The sequence below is a fragment of the Mandrillus leucophaeus genome, unplaced genomic scaffold (genome assembly GCF_000951045.1).
Source record: "Mandrillus leucophaeus isolate KB7577 unplaced genomic scaffold, Mleu.le_1.0 Scaffold202, whole genome shotgun sequence".
In the NCBI taxonomy this organism is placed as follows: Eukaryota; Metazoa; Chordata; class Mammalia; order Primates; family Cercopithecidae; genus Mandrillus; species Mandrillus leucophaeus.
In genome coordinates this window covers 3,275,870-3,293,467 of record NW_012102055.1, presented here as the reverse complement: position 1 = coordinate 3,293,467, position 17,598 = coordinate 3,275,870, and the positions used below count along the sequence as shown (strand labels likewise).

Below are 17,598 nucleotides of genomic sequence, written 5' to 3'. Positions count from 1 at the left end.
GGCCTGCTCTGTTTCTTAATGTGGCACTTGCACCCAGGGGCAGTCAAGTGTAAAGTGAAGCCACTGTAACTCACCGGGCAGAGTCCACAGGGTGCCCGGACCAAACCCGTGGGAGGGATGATTGGACTGACTGCCCTGTACAGTTTCATGTGTCCGTCTACACTGCCAACTGTGCCTTCTTTTGCAGCGATGATCGTCATCTCCACTTTTCCATCATAAATGAGTGTATTCAGGATGGTTTCAATGTCCTCCATGGATAACTCTACCTAAAAAAGGCATACATCAGAAAGGACACAAATAGGACAGGGAGATATCCACTTGGAGGGTGTTAAAACAGTAAACGGTTGCTGGGCGCGGTGGCTCACGCCTGTAATCCCAGCACTTTGGGAGGCCGAGGCAGGTGGATCACCTGAGGTCAAGAGTTCGAGACCAGCCTAGCCAACATGGCAAAACCCCATCTTTACTAAAAATACAAAAATTAGCTAGGTGTGGTGGCGGGCATTTGTAATCCCAACTACTCGGGAGGCTGAGGCAAGAGAATGGCTTGAACATGGGAGGCAGAGGTTGCAGTGAGCTGAGATTGCACCACTGCACTCCAGCCTGGGCAACAAGAGTCAAACTCCATCTCAAATAAATAAATAAAACAGTAAAGGGTCATAATTCTTCTGGGAAATGGGAGAAACATTATGCTGGGGTGGAGTAATTTGAAGCACAAAGAGGAGGAACAATAGTCCAAGTTAGCACAAACCACTGAAATGCCAGGGACAGAACTCTAAGCGCATGCTGAGTTTGACACTTTCTGGTATTTTTACTTCCTAGGTAAAATCTAGAAATCTTATAAAAAAGTAGCATTTCTTTAGCAGGAATTTATTGGAGATTTATAAAATGCTTCAGCAGAAAGGCATTCTAAACATCAAATAGTCCAAGTTCCTAGTTTTTATAAATGAGAAATCTGAGGCCCAGGAAATTAAAGTGAAACGTCCAAAATGGCCACTTTGATTTCTTCACTGTGAAAAGCATCCGTGTCCTTAAAAAAAGAATTTCAAAAGGCTAGGGTACAGTGGCACTTTGGGAGGTCAACGCAGGAGGATCACTTTGAGTCCAGTAGTTCAAAACCAGCCTGGGCAACAAAATGAGACCCTATTTCCAAAAAAAATTTAAAAAGCATCAGTGTCCCAAGCTTAGTGTCAGTTCAGACAATGCCCAATGGTAGTGACTGCCTTTGCTTAAGATACAGGACAGTATTTTCCCAAAGTGGATTCTGCAGAATGTTCGTAGCTATCATCCCCCAAAAAACAGTCTGGGTCAAATACATGTTTGGAATACATTATATGTGATGAAGAATAAGTTTTAAAAAATAAGATGAAATTCAGTTCTGACCTTACTGATTCCCAATTCACAGATATATTTCCACACTTCATGTGATGAGGCAAATGAACTATTTCTTTGTATCATTGGGTTCTGTTTGCTTTCTCGTGCTGTTTCTGCCTATAAGGATTGAAACATAAGAAATCTAAGCAAGAATATTGGTGTGTTTTCTGAATACACTTTATACTGAGTCAAACCAACAGCAGAACATATTTAGTTTAGTAAAAATTACCAATTTCAGGTTTTTAATTCCTATAAAATATGATAGATTAAAATCCTCTACGAAAAACTTTTTACAAGAGGGTTTGTGGTGATGTTTCCTCAATCATACCTCACCTTGGATTGCAGGAATTTAAAACACTGTTGGTTCAGCACCTCTACAAACTCAGATTCAAAATCCTGGTCACTATACCAGGCTCCGCCAGTCACAGACCGATCCGGCTGCAGGTTATAGAGCATGTACACCTTCTTTTTTGAGGCCTAGGAAAGAACACGCACAGTTCAGGTGTTTATAACAATTTCCAAAAACGAAAAGAAAAACACCTATATTTTGGAACAGTTTAAGACGTACAGAATTATTGCAAAGATAGTACACAGAGCTCCTATATGCTCCACGCTGTCTCCCCTATTTTTAACGTCTTGGATTAGTGTGGTACACTTGTCACAATTAATGAACTAATATTGATAAATCATTACTAACTAAATGCCGTACTTTATTCAGATTTCATTAGTCCTAATGTTCCTTTTCTGCTCCAGGATTCCATCCAGGACATCATACTACATTTAGTCATCTCTCCCAGGCTTCTTTTAGTTGTGACACTTTCTCAAACACCATATTTCTATCACTATGGACTCATGAGTATTTATCTTATACTTTGAGTTACATTCAAATACTTCATTGTTATTCCCATATTGGAAGCTTTGGAATGCTTTGGGCATTGGAAGCTTTTCACTTGGTTCCTGTATCCCTTTGATATGCTCCCATCATTGCGTGTGTGTGTGTGTGTGTGTGTGTGTGTGTGTGTGTATTTTAGCCCTTTCTTTCTTTCTTTCTTTTTTTGAGACAGGGTCTTGCTCTGTCGCCCAGGCTGGAGTGCAGTAGTGCAATCTCCATTCACTGCAACCTCTGCTTCCTGGGTTCGAGTGATTCTCCTGCCTCAGCCTCCCAAGTAGCTGGGATTACATGCACGCACCACCACGCCCAGCTGATTTTTGTATTTTTAGTAGAGACGGGGTTTTACCATGTTGGCCAGGATGGTCTCGATCTCTTGACCTCGTGATCCTCCTGCCTCGGCCTCCCAAAGTGCTGGGATTACAGGCGTGAGCCACCGTGTCCAGCTATTTTAGCACTTTCTTGCTTTCTAGCACTACAAGATGTCAAGAGCATTTCCTTTTTTTTTTTTTTTTTTTTTTGTGAGACAGAGCTTTGCTGTCATTGCCCAGGCTGCAGCCAGGTTCAAGCGATTCTCCTGTCTCAGCCTCCTGAGTAGCTGGGATTACAGGCACTCGTCACCATGCCCAGCCAATTTTTTGTATTTTTAGTAGAAATGGGGTTTCACCATGTTGGCCAAGCTGGTCTCATTCCTGACTTCAGGTGATCCACCTGCGTTGGCCTCCCAAAGTGCTGGCATTACAGGCATGAACCACCGTGCCCAGCGTCAGGAGCATTTTCAGTATGTTCATTTTATTGCATGATAGTATTAGAAACCAAGACTTGGGCACTAGATGTGTTCATTGCCATCGGGATGTCATCACTTCTAGGCCTTCTCAGTTGGCAGCACAAGACTTATGTGTGCATATTAACCTTTGTATATATACATATAGCTATCCTCAATATTTCTAAATTAACCATCTATATTATTTATATTAAATTATACAAGAGTCCATACTGATGTTTTCAAGTCTAATCCATTGCTACATGGATCATTCTAACTTCCTTTGTTTGTCTGTAACTGCTCACTCCAACATTGAGGAACCCAAATTTCACTGGGGTGTAAACATGAAGAATTTGGGCCAGGCATGGTGGCTTATGCCTGTAATCCCAGCGCTTTGGGAGTCTGAGGTGAGTAGATATTTAAGTCTAGGAGTTCAAGACAGGCCTGGACAACATAGTAAAACGCTGTCTCTACAAAAATACAAAAATTAGCTGAGCATGGTGGCATGTGCCTATAGTCCCAGCTATTTGGAAGGCTGTGGTGGGAGGATGGCTTAAGCCCAGAAGGTTGATGCTGCAGTGACCTATGATCATGCTACTGCACTCCAGTCTGGGTGACAGAGCCAGACCATGTCTCAAAAAAAAAAAAAAAATTTGGCTAGACTATGTCTTTTTTTCTAGGAAGTAACTTCTACATCTTTGGAATTTCCCAATAGGCCTTGTTATTCATGGTGAATCCCTTAGATCACACCTGGGTTTATGCTAACAAAGTGACTCCTGATGGTACCCTAAATCGTTTCAGGATAGGAGGTGTCCATGCTGGAAAGACCAACCACATGATTAGAGGGTTGGGGCTTTGGGCCACGTGACAATCAGTCCAATCTCTTGGGAGGGGAGAGGAGCTGGAGATTGAATTCACTCACATGAGCAATGATTCAATCAATCATGCCTGTATAATGAAACCCTAATAAAAACTTTGGACAGCAAAGCTTGGGTTAATTTGGTTAATGCTTCTGTCATACAAAATAATTTCACCACCCGAAAAATATTTCTCGTGCTTCACCTATTCAACTTTCCCTACCACCCCTGCCCTCACCCCTGATCTTTTTAGTCTGTATAGTTTTGCTTTTCCAGTATGTCATGTAGTTGTAATCATATAGTATGTAGCCTTTTTGGACTGGCTGCTTTTACTTAGCAATATGCATTTAAGATTTACTCATATCTTTTCATGACAGCTTATTTCTTTTTATAACTGAATAATATTCTGGTTTGTTTATCCATTCACCTATTGAAGAATACCTTGGTTGCTTTTGATTATGAATAAAGTTGCTGATTGTGAATAAGGCTGCTATAAACATTCATGTAGTTATGTGGACATAAGTTTTCAAATCAGTTGGGTAAACACTTAAGAGCTTGACCTTTGGACGATGTGGTAAGACTGTGTTTAGTTTTGTAAAAAACTGCCCAGCTTTTTTACAAAGGGGCTGTACCATTTTGCATTCTTAGCAATGTATGAGTGCTCGTCTTGGTTTGTATCTTGTCAGCATATGGTATTACTGATTTTTAGGTTTTAGCTATTCTAATAGGTGTGTAGTGGCATCTCACTACACTAAATTTTAATTTGCAGTTCTCTAATGAAAAATAATGTAGAGCATCTTTTCATATGCTTATCTGTCATCTGACGTGAGGTTCAGATCTTTTGCTCATTTTTAGTTGGATTATTTGTTTTCTTTGTTTTTTGTTTGTTTGTTTGTTTTGAGATGGAGTTTTGCTTTTGTTGCCTAGGCTGGAGTACAGTGGTGCAATCTTGCCTCACTGCAACCTCTGCCTCCTGGGTTCAAGCAATTCTCCTGCCTCAGCCTCCCAAGTAGCTGGGATTACAGACATGTGCCACCACGCCTGGATAATTTTGTATTTTTAGTAGAGACAGGGTTTCACCATGTTCGTCAGGCTGGTCTTGAACTCCTGACCTCAGCTGATCCACCTGCCTTGGGCTCCCAAAGTGTTGTTTTCTTATTGTTGAATTTTGGGAGTTCTTTGTATATTTTGGAGACAAGTGCTTTATCAAATATGTGATTTGCAAATATCTTTTAGTATGTAACTTGTCTTTTAGCAATGTCTTGCAAAGCCGAGGTTTTCAAAAAATTTTGATAAACTCCAACTTATCAAATTTTCTTTCATAGACTACTATTGGAGTTGTAGTCCAACAATTCATTAATAAAGCCAAGGTCATGTAGATTTTCTGTGTTTTCTTCTGAAAGTTTTATAGTTTTGCACTTTACACTTAGATCTAAGATTATTTTTACCCTTAAAAGGACATGGAAGTTAAGCAACGGATGAATGAACAAACGGTGATATACATCTGTACAATGGAATTTTAATTGGTAATAAGAAGGAATGAAGTACAATATGGATAAACCTTGAAAACATCACGCTAAGTCAAAGTAGTCATACATAAAAGACTACATATTCTATTATTCCATTTATAGGAACTGTCCAGAATAGGCAAATCTATAATAAAGACAGAAAATAAACTATTCGTTGTTAGGGACTGTGGAAAGAGAGGCTGAGAAATAAATACTAGTGGTCACATTTGGGGGTGACGAAAATGTTCTAAAATTAGGACAGCGGTGATAGTTGCACAACTCTAAGATTATAGTAAAAACCAGTGACTGTAAATCCAAAGATTTTACACTTTAAAAGGATGAATGAATTCTGTGGTGTGAATGAATTATATTTCAGCAAAGCTGTTATTAAACATAAAGATGTAGAAGGAAGACTGGCAAAATGAGGCTAGGTGATGGATACACAGGGATTCATTATATGATTTTTTCTACCTTTATATATATTTGAAATTATCCATTAAACAATGTGGAAGGGAAATGTTATTCTAAATGAGAAGTGGTACAGCATAAATATTTGATAAATAAAATCACTAATAAGCATCAAATTCTTATAACTGATGTTACAGTTCTTATAGTTCTTGTTTTATTCAAAAATAAAAACTTGAAGCAACATATGTAAGTGGGTATTTGAGGAAAGGTCTACTCACTGCCACAGACTTAACAGTTTGGAAATTATAAAATTTGAATTATAGCTTTAATTCTTATGAAATGTATACTGAAGCAAACTTTATTCTAGGGGAATCTCAGCTCCTCTGATGTCTAAATCAGTGAGATTAGGGGCAGATGTCCTGAGGGAGCCAGCTCTGGAGCAGGAGTGGGACAGGATGAGGAGCAGGAAAAACACACGTGTACTAGAAAAGAAGCTCCACCAAGGCACGGATCTTTCTACGACTTGTTCATTAATGTATCCCAAGCACTCAGAACAGTGTCTGGCACGCAGAAAAATACTCTTTGTTGAATGAGAAAGTTAATATGTTGGGATAAAGTAAATTATCCTACACACCACAAAATCTAGGAAAAATGTTCACAGTTCCAAAGATTCTTCACTGAAGACAGTAAAGTAGTTTTAGATCTTTGAGTGGGTGAGATACCAAGAACTAACTGTGTAGGGATAAGTCTAAGCAGTATCTCCAAACCAATCCAACATGAGCTAAATTTTTAAGTCTTTTTGAACCAGCTGTTCTAAATCATGACATAACTTCAAGAATTCAAACTTGAAGCAACATATGTAAGTGGATATTTGAGGAAAGGACTACTCACTGCCACAGACTTAACAGCTTTGATAAGCTTTTTACTTTCCAAATTCTTCAGGATTTTGTTGATTTCTGTTAATGGCAAATTACTTTTATAGCGGATATCTCTGCTCCATATTCCTATGAGAAAGTAAAGTAAAATAAGTTGAGCTATGTTTTCATGGATTTTTAATTTTATTCCTCTAACTCGTATCTCATTCCAAAGCTAGCGGTATAAAGCTAACGGTAAAAATGAAATGACTTAGAGGTAAGAACCTTGGCTAAAGTAGCAAAAGTATGCCAAACAATAAATAAGTCTAATGCTTTATAAGATTTATTATAATGATTTATAATTTCTAACCAGAAATTTCTTGGAATCCAGTGTGGCACACTTTTAAAAATTTTATGGAAAGGGCCGGGCACGGTGGCTCATGCCTGTAATCCCAGCAATTAGGGAGGCCGAGGCAAGTGGATCACTTGAGCTCAGGAGTTTGAGACCAGCCTGGCCAACATGGTGAAACTCTGTCCCTACTAAAAATACAAAAATAATTAGTTGGGCCTGGTGACGTGCACCTTGTACTCCTAGCTACTTGGGAGGCTGAGGCACGAGAATCGTTTGAACCCGGGAGGCGGAGGTTGCAGTGAGCCGAGGTCACGCCATTGCACTCCAGTCTGGGCAACAGAGTGAGACTCTGTCTCAAAAAACCAAACAAAAAAAATTATGAAAAGGACATTTTTATAATGGAAGGAAAAATCATGGATGCAACAGAATTAACTTATATCATCCGTACCCTTAATTCTGTTTTCTGATATTTTCATTTTAGATTGTAAATGTGAAATACAAACTTAAATTTGGGTCAAGGTCAACTGCCATCCTCAAGTGGGACAAAAACACTCTTCAGATGAGTGTCTGCATGCACGTAATCCATTATTTATACAACATTGTATTTGTGAGATGGAAAAAGGAAGCCTAGGATTCTTATGCCTGCTAAAAGCCCTGTGTGAGAAGCAATGATTTCTTTTTCAAAGACGGAAATAAGTGTTATATATGGAAAGGGAATGTATGTAAACATTTTGCTTTATTTTCTTCCCAATGTAGTGGCATAATGAGACAGGAAGATTAAAAAAATATGCAGAATGGCCTTCTCATAGGACTATTTTTAAAAATGTTAATTTTAATAAATACAAGAATTAGTTATATAATTTCAGATTACATCTCAATTTTTCAAGCTACTATCAATGACTCAAATAGATCCTAAATTATTGTAATTGAGGATTGCAATCTAGATACAGTTCTTCAAGGGGGGTAGAAGAGGAACTATAGCGCAGAGGGACATCCATTAAGACACTGCTACACGACACTGGCTTTCCTTTTGCTCCTTGCAAAAACGAGAGGTGTCAGCATCCACAATTTATAGATAAGATGAAGAAACTGAAGCTTACAAAGTTTAAGTAACTTGTTCATGGTCATATAGCTAGAAGGTACAGATTTTTTTAAAAAAAAACTTAAATTTGATTTATTTTGAATAGATAATACATTCATGTGACTCAGAATTCAGAAGTCTTTTTCCATCCCTGGCCACAGCCCTCTAGTTCTTGTCTCTTTCAAGGCAGCAATGGCCTTACTCTTGGGTGTCCTTCAAGCACATGCATGTTATATTTGTATGTTCTATTCCCTTCCTCAGCATACTCTGTTCACCGAGCTCTACCCTGGGAAGCTGAGATCTGGGTCCCTATATTTGGCTCCAAAGACAGTGTTTTTTTCTGCTTCATCCTTCACATGCTTACCTTTATTTCCTGCATCCTCTATGATTTGATATACTAGTTTTTCTTGGTTATCTGACCCCTTCATTTTACTGCAGGGGAATAAAGTAAAATTAATAAGGTAAAGACTATAAGATAATCTAATAATCTACATCACTACTTAAAATTAACAGACAAGGTCACCACAGTGACATATTTACCAAAAGAAAGGCTTACCTTAAAAAGAATGAGACAGAGCTGTGTGTACCAACATGAAAAGATGTCCAAGATATAGTAAGTGAAAAAAACAAGTTGCAAAACAGAATGGATAGCATGATTCCATTTTTGTTAAAAAAAAAAAAAAGAAAGATTATATATAAATATATAATCATCTATGTGTATTTATATATAGTTAGAAGAAAGGATATATACTAAATTATTAAGAGCAGCTACCTCTGGGAAATGGAATATATCATAGGAGGTGGGGATGATACACAGGACAGGTTTATGTAATTTTGTATTAGCTTTATTCCCAACACATACATTATTTTTGCAATAATAAAAATTCTCTTAAAATTAAAAAAACTAGTACTTACCCAGCATTCTGAGAGTCCTTTATTCTATATAAAAGGCCTGTATTGCTCCTTAAGAGATCCAACTGACCCTAGTTTTTAAGACAGTAGAAAACAGGAGTCAATTATTTTGGAGATATGTCAAATGACAAATGCTGATACATTATTTAACATTCTTAATTTTTCAAAACCTGCTCTTTAATCTAAAAATTTTTCAAAATATCAATATTAACAATTTCCTGTATGCTAGATCTTGGCTTGGTTATATGACCAATGCATAAAGAATTTTTAAAAAGCAGCCTGAGAATAAAAATCTATATTCAAAATCAAATAAATCCAAATTACATATATAAAATAAATACAGTAAAAATATAATTTATATAAATAAAAAGTTTAAATAAAGACTAAATAGGCATATTCTGTTGCACAGTGAAAAATAAAATTTATAAAGTTAATGGCTGGGCATGGTGGCTCACACCTGTAATCCCAGCACTTTGGGAGGCCGAGGCAGGTGGATCATTTGAGGTCAGGAGTTCGAGATCAGCCTGGCTAACATGGCGAAACCCTGTCTCTACTAAAAATACAAAAATTAGCCTGGTGCAGTGGCAAGTGCCTGTAATCCCAGCTACTTGGGAGGCTGAGCTGAGACCGCACCACTACACTCCAGCCTGGGTGACAGAGCAAGACTCCATCTTGAAAAAAAACAACAAAAAAAAACCCAAAAAGAGTTAATAGTGACATTTACTGATGTCAGCCAATGAATAAAAGAACTAGAGTAGTATCGTTTTTACATCGCAATTCAGAAGTAAAATAAAGTATGTCTGTCATGCTCCTGAATTTCCTTGGGTCCGAACTTAAGAGAACCCAGATAGTTATAGCACTAGGCTCTGGCAGTACTGGAAAGCCATAGTTGAGAGAAAGGCCATTCCCTTGTTTTATTTATTTATTTGTTTAGAGACAGAGTCTCACTCTGTCACCCAGGCTGGTGTGCCGTGGCACGATCTTGGCTCACTGCAACCCCTGCCTCCTGGGTTCATGCGATTCTCATGCCTCAGCCACCCAAGTAGGTAGGATTACAGGTGTATGCCACCATGCCAGGCTGATTTCTGTCTTTTAGTAGAGACAGGGTTATGCCATATTGGCCAGGCTGGTCTCGAACTCCTGGCCTCAAGTGATCTGCCTGCCTCAGCCTCCCAAAGTGCTGGGATTACTGGCATGAGCCACTGTGCCCAGCCCATTCCCTTGTTTTAAAACAGACACTCATGACTTGGAAATGGATTTACATACTGAATGAATGGTGACACACTCCCTCTGTTCCCTGACCCCATGAAGTGGCAAAGTAGGACTACAAGGCCCAATCCAGAGGCTCTATTTGGTCATTTATCCAGCTTATAAATATTTACTGAATACTTGTACTGTGCCAGGTGTTATGATAGGTGTTTGAGGGAACAACATGAATTCTAAAAGAGAAACACACAGCTGACTTCAGTACCATCTGGTTGGCATTAAGATAGAGGTAAGTAAAGCCACCCTGAACTCTCAGGTTGGGTACTCGGAGAACAGGCTGTGGTCCAACCTGGGAGTAGGGGGGAGTTCAATGACTTCCTGGAGACAATGGCAGAGCTGAGTCTTAAATAATAAAGAGTTAGTCATCTGTAAAGAGTAAGAAGAACCGTCTAAGCAGGGGGAACAACATGAGTCCCAAGGCATGAAACAGCATGATGTGGCAGGAAACCAAAAACAGTCTGCTCCTCCTGAAACCTAACTTTTGAGGTACAGTGGTGGAGATGAGGCTGGTGAGCAATGCAGGGACTCAGTGTGGTAAACCGAGGAGTTTGAACTTCAATCTCCAGTATAAACAAATTGTAGGTGGTAGAGTGCCTTGGTCAGACCTGCATTTAAGATGGATCGGGGGCAAGGGGCAGTGGCTCACGACTGTTATCCCAAATGAGGCTGGCTTCTCTGAGACCGATGGAGTCATGGAAGCCAGTTAAGATGCTACTGCAGCTGTCGAGGTAAAAGCCCTGAGCCTGAACATAGTTCGGTACCAGGGACAGAAATGGAGGGGGTGTGAAGAGCAAATTTAAGAACTGTTTTTAAGAGCTAAAATCAGAAACACTACATGATTTATTAATTATCACTTCATTTCTTAATATCCTTTGATAGCTCTACTACTGCCTACATACAACCTATAGCCAATAGGACTCGCAGTGGGTGGGTGGTGGCAGAGGTGGTAAAACAGAGGTGCTGAAGATGATTTTCAGTCAGAAGGAAAGAGCTGAAAGGGCGATCAGAGGAAAAAAGGAATTTTTCCACTGCTACAACCTCCCAGAATCCCTTCCTCTATGCTTCCTAGAGCTGAAGACCTTCGCCACAGTGAAATAACTAGAAATCAGCAACATTCCTTTGTCCTTGGGCTAGAACAGGGGTCAGCAATCTGCTCCACAGCTTGTTTTTATAACTAAAGTTTTGCTGGAACATGGCTGTAGCCATTTGTTTATGTATCATCATCCATGGCTGCTTCTTGCTAAAATGACAGAGTAGTTGTGAAAGAAATCATATGGCTCACAAAGCCTACAACATATACTCTCTGGCACTTTATAGAAAAAGTTTGCGAACTCCTGAGCTAGAAAATTGATGGGAAAGGTTTAAGAAAAGATTCATCTGACCCCAAATCTCCACATCCAGAGCCCTTGGAGATCCAATAAGGCTAGTGGACTTAAAAAACAAATCAGTCATTCAGATGATGCCTTGGCGTAGAACTCTTTAACCTAACTGCTACTAAAGCCAAACTGAAATGCTCTCAGGAAAAGTATGTTTTCATGATGAGGGAAAGTAAGGAGAGATTTAGAGCATCCGGCACCACTAGGGGATTTTTAGACAGTCTTGCTTGTTTGTTTGTTTCTGGACAGTTAGAGAATAGCTTCAATGATATATTTCATTGCGATGTCACCGGGGCCTAAGGCTGCACTTCCTCCCCAAGGCCCAGCATTCTTCATTCAACTGGACTCATTCTTGCTTCCTGAAATGCTCAGTGACAATGTGGAGAATGAAATCCTGATGACTGGGCTCTGTGACAACTCATAGAAAAATCGGGGGTTGGAAGGGGGTGGTATATTTTATAGGAAATGGTCCAACACCAGTAGTAGGAAGTGAACAGAAGGTGAGAACAGACTAGACCTATGTACGGCAGTGGCAATTAATAATACAACAGTTATAACATAATACATTTATTTCATTTGTCTTATAATGCATAATTATTTCTTTTTTCAATTCAGGCAGTTTGAGGTATTTCCTGGTTTAGAGTCTTATCAGTCAAACCTAACATACTTTCTCGTTTTATGACTGCTGTGTTAGGGTTCTCCAGAGAAACACAACCAATAGGATACATCTCTCTCTTGAAAGATTCCTCAGAAGGTATTTGCTCTGTGATTATGGAGGCTGAGGAGTCCCATAATCTGCCCTCTGCTAGCTGGAGACCCAGGAAAGTTAGTGTTGGAGATCAAAGGGCTGAGAGCAGAGAGCTCAGGGTGTAGATGCCAGTCCAAGTCTGAAGGTCTGAGAACCAGGAGTGCTGAGGGCACAAGATCCATAGCCCAGATCAAGATTGAATTCAAAGAGTGAATTCAATCTTCTTCTGCCACTTTGTTCTATTTAGGCCCTGAATGGATTGGATGATGCTCAACCACATTGGACCCACATCTACTTTACTGGGTTCACCAATTCAAAATGCTAACCTCTTCCAGAAACACCCTCACAGACACTCCAATAAAATGTTTAACTAGATATCTAGGAATCCTGTATCTTAGTCAAGTTGACATGAAATTAACCATCACAACTACATAATAAAAACCGATGATAATCAGCATATCAGTAATTATGCAAAATAGTTAGATTCACCTTACCATAGACAACAACCTATTGATGGCTACTGCCCGCTGCTGGGCCTCTATATGAGGCATTTCATTCTGAATTACTTGGTCTGTGATTCCATGAGGGAACTGGTGACATAATTCTATAATCCTAGAAACAAGGGTATTAATGTTATCCTTCATGGTTACCTGTTTCAAGAGACAGTAGGGGTAAAAACACAAGTAGAATAGTTTGAAATTGTGCCTTTTTCACATTTGGAAGACAATCTGGGTTTCTGCGATGGTTTTGGATCAAAGCATTTTAGACACTGAAAAAGATGATTTCTAAATACATGATTACAGTATTATCGTTATTTAAGAAGAATATTTCTTTTCCTCACTAATAACTTTAAATTAGAGCAAAAGTCTAATGAAATCATAGAAATAATATTAAAGCTGAGACTTCAATTTTCTCAGGTGTAATAAGTATGACAAAGTTAAGCCATAAATCTGCAAGCAGGAGGCAAATGCAGACGTTTCTGGTGGGAAGCCAAAATTTATGACAATTCACCAAAATGGGGCCTGTTTTGGGAATTATATCTACCAACCAAAATAGGTCAAAATCTTCACCTAGTCAACATCAACAAATGTATTATTCCTAACAGTTTGAGAAAGTTAGGTCTTTTAAAAGCACGTGATAATCTAAGAGTGGCAGTGCCTCGCTAAAAAATATAAAAGGCGGTGGTGGCTCACGCCTGTAATCCCAGCACTTTGGAAGGCCGAGGCGGGCGGATCACGAGGTCAGGAGATGGAGATCACCCTGGACAACATGGTGAAACACCGTCTCTACTAAACTACAAAAAATTAGCTGGGCGTGGTGGTGCGCGCCTGTAGTCCCAGCTACTCGGGAGGCTGAGGCAGGGGAATCGCTTGAACCCAGGAGGCAGACGTTGCAGGGAGGCGGAGCTTACAGTGAGCCGAGATCCTGCCACTGCACTCCAGCCTGGCGACAGAGCGAGACTCCGTCTCAAAAACAAACAAACAAATAAACAAATAAAAATGAAACTGGCGGAGGCTTTGGGTATCCTAAAAGTCTTGAGTTCAATACTGCACTGAAACTACCTGACTTAATGTTGCTTCGTAATCACCAACTGCGCCCTACCTCCGCCTAAACGTTTTGACATAGACGTTCCCTTCGTGACAAGAGCGATCCTGGATCAGAACAAGCATTCACAAGTGTTCTAAAGGGAAGGAAAGCCGAGGGTCTCCTCTCAAAGCACTGATCACGTCAAAGTAGGAAGGCAGCGCATCATCACAACTTCCCCAAAAGTATCAGGGCAAAGCCAGTCAGCTACACAAAGTTGCAAGCTGTCAAGCCCATTTTGAACTTCTTGAGTTCTGCTCTCCCAGGATGGGAGGGAAGAAGTGGATCCAGAACCTCGCAATCGTTTTCCCGCGTGCTCACCCCACTCGCTCCGGCCACTCCCGAGGGATCCGGGTGAAGGGGTCCGGCTGCCCAAATGCTGGCCGCCTGATGGAGTCCCAAGCCGGAGCCTCACTGGTTTACCTGTTTGGTTTACCTGTTTTCTATTTCGACCGGATCCGCGTCGGGCGGCTGCACCTTCACCTTCACCTCCGCCATGAGGGAGCAGTTCCTGATGCCTGGGGGAAAGATGCACAGAGCGGCCGGGTAGCAAGCGGGAGAACCCTGGGAACCAGTGGAGGATAGCGCTTAGCGGAAAACGAGGGGCTTTTTTCCTCGTGTCGCAGCGGTCCTTCCTTGCCTTTCGGCGGGAGGTGGCCAAGTCGCGCCTGCTCCGGTCCACTTACAGGCACCGCTACAGCTTCTTATCCTTGTTTTTCAGAATGTCAATGCCCATCGGACGCACAAGCTTGGTTCCTTCATTCTGAGTTGGGAAGCCAACTTTTAGCACTTTGCAACTCTGTAAAGGAATATTCTTAGATGCCTATGGGAAAGCCCTCGGAAAGGAGCTCAAGGCAGGTACCAGGCTCCCTGCGGGGCGGCAGGGGCGGGGCTAGTTGCTAAGAAGCTGCCTTGCCGCCAATCATCTGCCCAGCTCCCAGTGGGCGGGGCACGGCTCGCAGCGTCTGTGGTAACCCGGGCGGCGGCGAAGGAGGAGGCAAGAGGCGGTGAGAGGCCGGCGACTGGGTTGGGAACTGCAGAGATGGATTAGGGGTCCCGATCACGGGTCCCCCGGTTAGAGGAAGAGGAGGGCGGCTAGGGGAGGGGAAGAGCTTGCCTTACTCCAGCCGAAAGGATGCAGGTGTCCTTGGCAGCCCCTGACGGGCGGGGACAACCAAACGGGGTTCCGGATCCGGGTTACGAGAGGACGGTCCACTTTGGGAGAGTTGAGGGGTCTGGGGATCCTGTGGACTGCTGCACGTTGCCATTTGGGCCTGGCGGATCCGCCTTTTTCTTGATTCCCTTTGCGTGGGGCCCACTGGCCACCCCAGCTTCGTAAGGGCAGCTGCTAGTTGATGCTCGCGAATTACCTCCTCTCCTACATATTTTTTATTTAGAAATAATTTTTCAACTATTTTTATTTTATCTGCCTTTCACTTGAATGGAAATGCGACTATAGGCAAGTCTCAAGTCCAGCTACACTCCTGTAGGAGCTATTGCTGTGCTGTCAGTATCTGCAGTTTATATTCTTGGCCCTCGATCTGGAACTATCCAACGAGGCATTAAGTTCACCCCTTAAATTAGTTACCCCACTTTTGAAAATACAGTCTGTGACAAAGCTCAAACTGCAGAGATGTTCAGATCAGCATTATTAGAACTGCAGCAGGCGGCCAGGCACAGTGGCTCACGCCTGTAATCCCAGCACTTTGGGAAGCCGAGGCGGGCGGATCACGAGGTCAGGAAATCGAGACCATCCTGGCTAGCACGGTAAAACCCCGTCTATACTAAAAATACAAAACAAACAAACAAACAACAAAAAAAAATTAGCCGGGCGTGGTGGCGGGCGCCTGTAGTCCCAGCTACTCGGGAGGCTGAGGCAGGAGAATGGCATGAACCCGGGAGGCGGAGCTTGCAGTGAGTCGAGATCGCGCCCCTGCACTCCAGCCTGGACGACAGAGAGAGACTCTGTCTCAAAAAAAAAAAAAAAAAAAAAGAATAGCAACAGGCAAAACTAAAAAGAAACTAGAAATAGCCTAAAAGGCCAGCCCCAAATGGATAAATAAGTACATGGAAAACGAAATAATACAGTGAGAATGCAAGAAGTAGACTATAAAAATGGAATGAATATGTAGATTATAATTGAGCAAAATCTGTGGATTCTTAATGAAATTTGAAAAGACAATACAGAGGTGTACATGGTTGCTGTGTTAAGGAGAGCGTTTTTTCTCCCTGAAACCTTCTGTGCATTAAAAATTATGACGGCCTTCCTCCCCACCCTCACCTCCAAAAAGACTGGTAAGGCTTTCATACTGGTAGTTAATTATTAATACCAGGATTTATAAATACAGTAGATGGAATGGGAGGCTTGTGTTTATTGGTCACTGTTTATATTCTTGCAAACGTCCTTTTCACTAACAACTAATACTCTGCAGTCCTTCTAAAGTGTCTTTGCAGCTTTCAAATACTAGAACTGCTCTGGTGAAAGTGGCAAGGCTGTGAACTTGGAGATTTCTCAAAAAAGTTAGCTCTAACGTTTTGTGCTACACACAGAGTTACTTTGGTTCCCCTTGTATGACGACTTGCCCTGAAGCCAAGAGAGGTGACACACACCAAAGGTAGGAAAAGGCGAGAATGATTTAGAGGGAACTCAAGTAAAAGCATTAGTGATAGTCTCTGTTTTCCTTACTCATTTAATTTACCCTTTTAAAGTAACTTCTTTCCCCTGTCTTGTGATTCATGCTCCTTTCTTGGAAGTGAGGTATGTAGATAATCGAAACCTCACACAAGACTTCAACAGCAAATACAGCCGTAATGTAAATATTATTTCAATTAAAAAGGGAATAATATTTGTAGTGCCATGTTAACAGTATTCTCTTTTGTTTGAACTAGTTTTGCTGCATTTAAATTAAGTGCTTCTCTTCAACTTTTCTGTACAGCTATAAGTGCACAGTGGAATTTATTTTTTTTCTATGTATAAGGAGAGAAAATGACTGCTGGTTCAGTGTGTGTCCCTCAGATCATACCACTACGAGTGCCTCAGCCTGGAAAAGCTAACCATGAAATTGATAACAATACACTTTTAGAAATGAAATCAGGTAAGAGTCACATATGTTTGAAATTGTTTAAAATAACATTGTCATATTTCTTGTGTTTATCTGGTTGCTGGTTTATCTCATTGCATGCTTTCTCACTCTTTGCTCAGCTCTTTGGGAAATTTGTAAAACTTCTAAAATTTGAAACAGTGCTCTACATTGATGGTTTATAGAGTGGTATACATTTAGATTAAAATGGTTAGCTTTGACCAACCTTTCATTTGTATAGTTTCAGCAATGTCTTGACTTACCTTAGCCAAAGTAAGATGTCCTGGTACTGGCCAGGGACAGTGGTTCATGCCTGTAATCTCAGCACTTTGGCAGGCCGAGGCAGGTGGATCACCTGAGGTCAGGAGTTCAAGACCAGCCTGGCCAACATGGCAAAACTCTGTCTCACTAAAAATACAAAAATTAGCCAGATATGGTGGTAGGCTCCTGTAATCCCAGCAACTCAGGAGGCTGAGGCAGGAGAATCACTTGAACCTGGGCGGTGGAGGTTGCAGTGAGCCGAGATCGCACCAGTGCACTCCAGCCTGG

At 41.1% G+C, this 17,598-nt stretch overlaps 2 protein-coding genes across 3 annotated transcripts in view; one reads left to right on the top strand and one right to left on the bottom strand.

Moving 5' to 3' along the window:
* Positions 1–14,584, bottom strand: part of POLR3F (polymerase (RNA) III (DNA directed) polypeptide F, 39 kDa) — an 18,122-nt gene extending 3,538 nt beyond the window's left edge. The window contains exons 1-9 of one of the 2 annotated variants that reach the window (XM_011979510.1): positions 14,406–14,582; positions 12,880–12,997; positions 8,999–9,066; positions 8,640–8,660; positions 8,448–8,515; positions 6,688–6,800; positions 1,705–1,848; positions 1,381–1,488; positions 75–266 (exon numbers count right to left, since the gene is read on the bottom strand). In XM_011979510.1, coding sequence (XP_011834900.1) covers positions 75–266; positions 1,381–1,488; positions 1,705–1,848; positions 6,688–6,800; positions 8,448–8,515; positions 8,640–8,660; positions 8,999–9,066; positions 12,880–12,997; positions 14,406–14,467 — 894 coding nt within the window. In that variant the 5' untranslated portion in view covers positions 14,468–14,582. Of the gene's footprint in view, positions 1–74; positions 267–1,380; positions 1,489–1,704; positions 1,849–6,687; positions 6,801–8,447; positions 8,516–8,639; positions 8,661–8,998; positions 9,067–12,879; positions 12,998–14,405 lie in introns of both variants that reach the window. The other variant, XM_011979511.1, reaches the window with a different exon arrangement.
* Positions 14,585–14,970: 386 nt separating this feature from the next.
* DZANK1 (double zinc ribbon and ankyrin repeat domains 1) overlaps positions 14,971–17,598 on the top strand; it is a 97,223-nt gene continuing 94,595 nt past the window's right edge. The window contains exons 1-2 of the mRNA XM_011979508.1: positions 14,971–15,110; positions 16,859–17,064. Of these exons, the coding sequence (XP_011834898.1) occupies positions 16,956–17,064 (109 nt within the window). The 5' untranslated portion in view covers positions 14,971–15,110; positions 16,859–16,955. The remainder of the gene's footprint in view (positions 15,111–16,858; positions 17,065–17,598) is intronic.